This window comes from Thermothelomyces heterothallicus (assembly GCF_042370625.1).
Source record: "Thermothelomyces heterothallicus CBS 202.75 unplaced genomic scaffold P884_scaffold_11, whole genome shotgun sequence".
In the NCBI taxonomy this organism is placed as follows: domain Eukaryota; kingdom Fungi; phylum Ascomycota; class Sordariomycetes; order Sordariales; family Chaetomiaceae; genus Thermothelomyces; species Thermothelomyces heterothallicus.
Genome location: NW_027192572.1, coordinates 580,410 through 586,534, shown reverse-complemented (window position 1 = coordinate 586,534; position 6,125 = coordinate 580,410). Strand labels below are relative to the sequence as shown.

General features: G+C 53.6%; 1 protein-coding gene across 1 annotated transcript; it reads right to left on the bottom strand.

The window, feature by feature from the left end:
• Positions 1–647: 647 nt before the first annotated feature.
• On the bottom strand, positions 648–1,329 carry P884DRAFT_307338 (uncharacterized protein). Its single transcript, XM_069445130.1, has 3 exons — positions 1,246–1,329; positions 866–1,194; positions 648–820 (listed from the first exon to the last, which is right to left on the bottom strand). Exons 1-3 carry the CDS (start codon positions 1,249–1,251, stop codon positions 757–759), a joined length of 399 nt encoding a protein of 132 aa, XP_069297594.1. The 5' UTR covers positions 1,252–1,329; the 3' UTR covers positions 648–756.
• Between the last annotated feature and the right edge of the window lie 4,796 nt (positions 1,330–6,125).

Sequence of the window (6,125 nt, the reverse complement as noted above, 5' to 3'; positions counted from 1 at the left end):
GGGGGGGGGGAGGGTATTGATGCTTAAACTTGGAAATATGTTCTCCTGACCTCGAGCCTTATTCCTGCGTCATGTCGGGTTCCGTTTCCGCACAAAAGCGTATGGTAGCGTCACCTCAGCTGGAGCATGCCTTTGCTTCCACAAAGAATCAATTGATGGCATCAATGAGAGTTTGCCAAGAGAAATGAGTTGATCGAAATTTCCCGTATCTGGCAATCTAAACTTGTCGCGCATGCTGAAACGCGCATCCGAACGCATGTCGCCGGAACCGAAAGAAATCGAAGGGGGCACTGAGCTTCCCCTGATGCGCGCCCTAACGGCCTGTGCGTTTACGTACATCGGAGGGGCTCCTTGAGACGCACCCTCATCATGTTCTCGAACCTCGCGAGCGTTCCCTCGCCCGGCCCCGTTGGCACCGGAGTTCTTTCCACAATCGCGTGCGAAGTGACCTTCTCCTCCGCATTCTTAGCACGTATGCCAGGCTTGTGCTGCACTGGACTGAGGCTCTCTAGCCTTCGCCTCGTTCTTGGGCTTCGTTTAGCCGGACCTCCATAAAGCAGGTCCTGTCGTTCTTCATCAAAGAGGCTCCTCTTGGATGCCTCTTTCTGTCATTCTGAGCTCTTCACGGCAAACGCCAGATAGTCACGCAGTCAGAACGTCAGGAGACGGTCGCTACCTAGCACGTTCCCCATTTTCCTCTGGACAGTCTCAAAGCGCATGAACCCGCACCATTTGCTTTCTAGGTGGCTGATGATGCTAGCTAAGGTCCTGAAGTCCAACCTGCAAGCACCGTTCGGGCAGTGATAAAGGTTTTGTTAGTCTAGACTCGTTAATGGAGAAAATGTAGGTAAAAGAGCCGAGTTACTTGCGAGTAGGCGAATTTAGATGCTGGTTGAGGCTGTTTAACTGGATGAACTCCCGGTGACAGACATAGCATTCATAGGCATATCCATTCCAGGACCGACTAGTGGCCTCGTACTGGTGGGACCCGTGCCATGTAAGCAACTTCTTCGAGATGGCGCCGTGAGGGTCCTTGGACCGCACGAGCTGGTATACCCTGTCCCGGTTGATGCAGGGTGCGTTGGGGCACCCGCTCGACTCCAGGTGATGGGCGACTCCGGTTGCGGTGGCAAAGCATCTGTCGCAGAAGGGGCAGGCCACCTGCTCGCCTCTGTGGATACGCGACTGGAGATACTACGCTAGGTTACCCGGAAGGCCAACCTACGGACAGAGAGAAGTTGACACTAACATCTTGATACCGTTGTAGTTGCCGAAATAACGGTCGCAGTCTGCGCAGTAGCAATGATCGTCGATTTCGTTAGCACTTCGATCTCCTATTATAGAAAAAGAGCTTATAAAGAGAGTATTAGTAAATATTATAATAGATAGGGAGTATAAGGATTGATCTATATAGATGTAGAGACGTATATACTATCGTAAATAAGCAAGGAATTAAGGCGTTTCGGGGGTTACTAGCTAAAACGGGGATTCTGCCGGGCAGAAAATTTGAAGGTGGTGAGCCAATTCTTTTGGTAGCGACATCTGTATATTATGGATCGACAAACGCATGTATACTAGCTGAGATTTTATCTCGTCAGGTTGTATATCAGTTAGTTACAAGTTGCCCTTTACCAAAGCTCACATCTAATGCTGGTTATGCTGCTCCAGCACGGCCTATTTGTGACATTAAGGAATAGTAAAAGGACAATAACCACACGGGAGGAAGAGAACTAGAGGCACGGCTGCCCCGAAAGCGCCGAGATAACCGGGGCGTGTCAACTATGCTACGGAACAGGTACTGCGCGTGGACGGCGCGAGCGGCGTGTATTCCGCGCTTCGCCTAAGCTTTTCCCCCGTCCTAACAACAGCGAGTGATAATTTCCAAAGACCTCATTGTCAGCCTCGGAAGGAGTCGACGTGGGCTTTTTGATCAAGCGACGGCTGCACCTCATGCTGCAGTATGCTGCAGGTTTTCTTCCCCGATCCCTTCTGGCACAGCAACAACCTTGTCCGGCATGGCTGAGCCCTGGAGTACTCCGCAAGCCCTCAGAGCAGCCGGAACCAACCCGGAGATCGTGCGATGCAGGGCAATGTCCGCCGCCTGCGCGGTGGCTAGCCCGTTCAATAACCACAACAAACAAACAAACAAGCCCCCCCCCTTTTTTTTTTCCCCTCCCCGGGCTTGCGAAGGCTGGCTCGGGAAGGATAATATTACTGTGTAAAGCTTCGAACAGTGAGCCAAGACGAAGAGTCGTGTCACGGATTCGTGCAATCCGGAATGCGTTTGGGCGATTCAAAGCCAACATTCTCACCCGCTGACAGCCGCCCTTGACTTGAGTCAGCGTCAGATGTCATTGCGCACGCACAACGGCCCGGGGATGTCGGGGCAAGTGACCCCCGAGACCAGGCCAGGGTAGGCCAGGGTGGGATGGAAGGGAAAGAGACCGGATCATCAATGTTCCTGATGACTGCCCAAGATATCTGCATTAGTAATGTAGACACATGCTCGGAAGAACACCGCACTGCGCTGGTAACGCTCGGTGATCGATTGCGGAAAGAAGGTTACGCATTGAGGAGTGATGGTGTTGAGAGGGAGGTCTGAAAGGGTGGGGGGATATCCCACTGCCATCACCCGTCGAGGCCCGTCTCCCCCCTTTCCCCCCCGCGCGCTCTTGTCCCCCCCGCCAGCAAGATTCGAACCCCACGAAAATACCCCCCCAAGGCGAGAAAGATACGCACGGATGCGCCATGATGACCGGTGAGCTCTCACATGGCGACATGCCCGCCACACAGCAGAACGGCCTGCAAGCGAGCTCTGCCATGGTGGGCCGTTCATCCCAACATAGGGTCAACTTGTCAATGGGAGGCTCCACATGTTGCATGTATGTATGTATGTATGTATGTACTGTATGTAAAGTACCTACATACCCTCGCACAGCACCTCTACAGTAGTTGTCTGTGTGCTCCTGTACTTTTTCTGGAGGCAAGTCCCCTGCCCGATGATGCGATGGGACTGTGCCAACCGCTGCAGTTGCCCTGCCTCCGTTTCTTGGGATGCAGGTCCCTATGTACGCCCATACCACAAACGTACTGTACGCGGCACGACTTGCCGCCAGCCCTGCCCCCCAGAAAAAGGATTAACACAATCGTATTATAGCCGGTGAGCCGGCAGCCTGGGTGAGTGTTACACTCCCATGCGGACATGGGGGCGGGGTGGTAACACGGCCCGGGTTCCCCACAACGAACGGGCTGAGTGTTCGGGGCTGGTTCGAGGCCGGCAACGTCGTGAAGTTGTACATGTACAAGGTTTCTCCAGCCCATTCTGGTCTCGGTTTCTGGAACTTCGGCCAATGGAGTCGCCGGTGGCATTTCATGTACTGTCCTCCTCGAGCCCTTCGAGTTGGATCTTGATCCCTAACCGAGCCGCGAGTGGCTACTTGTACAAGTTGGTTGAGGAAACCGATGGCTTTGATGGGAGTTTACCGGTGTAACGTTACTGTACGAATGACATTCATTACAGTCGGGGCGGCGCTGGGGCAAGGGTATGTCATCCGCACCCGCGACGGGCCGCTCGCCTTGACCTCGGGCGGCTTCATTTCCTTCGAGCTTGCACAGCAAGAACGGCTTCCCGATCATTCCGGATTCTTTGACTTCGGGAAGAGGCCCGCGAAGGCGAGCCAACCCCCGGCAGTAGTGTGGTAGTGTGGCATCGGCACACCATCACCGCTAAGAGGGCGCTAACATTAGAGGACATGCCCACCCCCCTCGCCACCCCCTCTATCCTTGACGATATGTGGTAGATGGATAGCAACGATCTTCGTATCTCTGCGGAGTTGATGGTTGTAATCCGTAGATGGATGATGGTGGTGGTGGAAGAAGGAAGCTGACCAGGGCTGCCCTGCAGGAAGATGTGGGTGGCTGCAACCCTGGTGGGTCCGGGAACCCTAGTGGGGCCCCGTCCACACAATATTGAGTTGGGGGGCAGTGTACGTGTGTACGTTGTGCGATAGAGCCGAGATTGGCACCGGCAACCAGCAGCATGCCAAAAGTGCAGGTCGTATTACGTTCGTTCTCGAGAACCTGCAGAAGTAGGTTGCCGCAATGCAGTCTGCCATTCCGCACGCCTGCGTCCACTACTACGCTGATAGTTACGTCGTGGCGTCAAATTCTTGGTTGCAACAGCGGCGAGGCGTCTGGCGCACTGGAACCCTTCTTCAGTCGGGTCCTACCTACGCAGTGGTGTCGGCACTGAGCTGCGGGTGGCGCATGCTGCCGTTTTGATCTGCGAAAGCTCCGTTTTCTTCAACTAAGCACGCCCTGTGTGACCACACCCGGGTCAGGCGGGGCTCAAGTAGTGAACCGACGGGTAGCATCGAGACGCACCGGTGAAGCTTGGTTGAATTGAATGATGGTTTAACACGAAGAGGTAATTTTAGCAATTTTTCGGGCAATCAGCGGCTGACCTCCCATTTCTCTGCTGGCCAGGGTTACCAGCCGCGAAATCCGCAACCTCGCGCAAGCGCCAACCCTCCCAAGCCAGCATACGCAAATCGGAGAAGATGAGTCCTGTACGGAGCCGCGGTGAAATTTTGTTGTGATCGTATCACCCGAACTGTGTAGAATGTTTCGCATCAAATCCTTCCACACGCTTCCTAGAAATCTCGAGGGATCAATTGCTGCACCTGGAATGAGTTGAGCGGTCGGACCGTGCGTTGGGGGAGCGAATCGAGGAGTTCGCGGTTATCATCTCGGTTCAGGCCCGTCTCCTGAAACATTAGAGAGAGTAGCAAGCACGTAGCTAACTACCGAGTTCGGCCCTCCCGTCCAGAAAAGGAAGGAAGCTGCCGTTGCAACTGACGTGGGTGAAGGCCAAATTTGGTGTCAACTCGATGACCTTGAGGCGCTTAGTAGCAAATGCAGGGTTCAGTACTTGGTAGGTTTGGAGAAGAACATTCTGCTGAAAGGGGAGGCTGAGAACCAATCAGGAAAAACTCAAGATCTTGCAAAGTATCCGTACTGTATTTACAGTACTTCGTTTGATCAATCAGTTACTTCAGGCCGGAAATCGCCTCTAACAGCACAGCGACAGCACTGCACATTAGCAGGCATTTAGCAGACATCTTGGAAAGTCCTGCTTCTCTTCATGGTAAAGCGACATTCCAGGGTCGATGCCCGTTTGACAACTGTAGCATTGAACATCGCACCCCCAACTGCAGCTTTCCGACAGCTCATCCGGGGGTTCGGGGGATATCTTACGCCATTGGAGATACTGCAACGTTGGCAGCAACTTGCAGAGAAGATTGCACCAACCCCATCAATTATGGGTCCGTACGCTGACTACTGTAACTATGTAGGTGCACACACGTGTAAGCGGAGTATTTGCCTCCCCTTGTTCTTTTGCCAACCTGATTGCCACACGCAAACCACCACCCCAATCCTTTTCTTTTAACTCGTCGCGGGGAGAGGAGGTCTAGCGTTTCGAGCCAACGTCGTGCAACGGCAATCGCCACATAAGTCTCGTCGAAGTGGGAAGAGCAGGGACTAAGAAATATGGATGCAATCCGCTAAACACGCACAGTTTTGCAACGGGTGCTGTGAGACACTCTAGGTCCCCGGGACCCAGCTGTCTGACACGCAGTCCGGGTTACTCAAATCAAAGCTGCTCACCCAACGGATTGCAGATCGCACTACTTCACTACCTCAGTAGGTACTGTACGCTGATGGTTTGGAGAAACTTTTCGGTCCGAGTATACCCCCCTCGTGGATATCCGAATAGTCGCGTACGCTACGCTGTTGCACATACACTCAGGTCGCCGCCCTTTGCCATGTGCTTGGAAAACCCAGGGCCACTTGTCATTATCGAGTTGGGGACGGTTCTAGAATCCAAAAGGTTTGCCGTGTTATTGCTGCCCTGCGATCTGCGTCGAAACGATCAGGCACTGCAGCATCCTGCCCCGCAGAGATGCGCATTTACCGTTCCATCAACCACAATGCTGGTACAAAACATACACTGACATTATTAGGCACTGTTCGGCCTTGGCGGCGGAACAATGATTGGGCACCCACAGTGGCGTATCTGCGCCGTATTATACGGATCCGTAGACAGCGCAGGTACTATCTTTCTT

What these genes read in the sequence shown, in the direction of transcription:
- P884DRAFT_307338 (XM_069445130.1), bottom strand. An exon ending in CTAAATTCGCCTACTCGCAA is followed by an intron (nt 821 to 865) that starts GTAACTCGGCTC and finishes TAACGAGTCTAG; the next exon opens with ACTAACAAAACCTTTATCAC.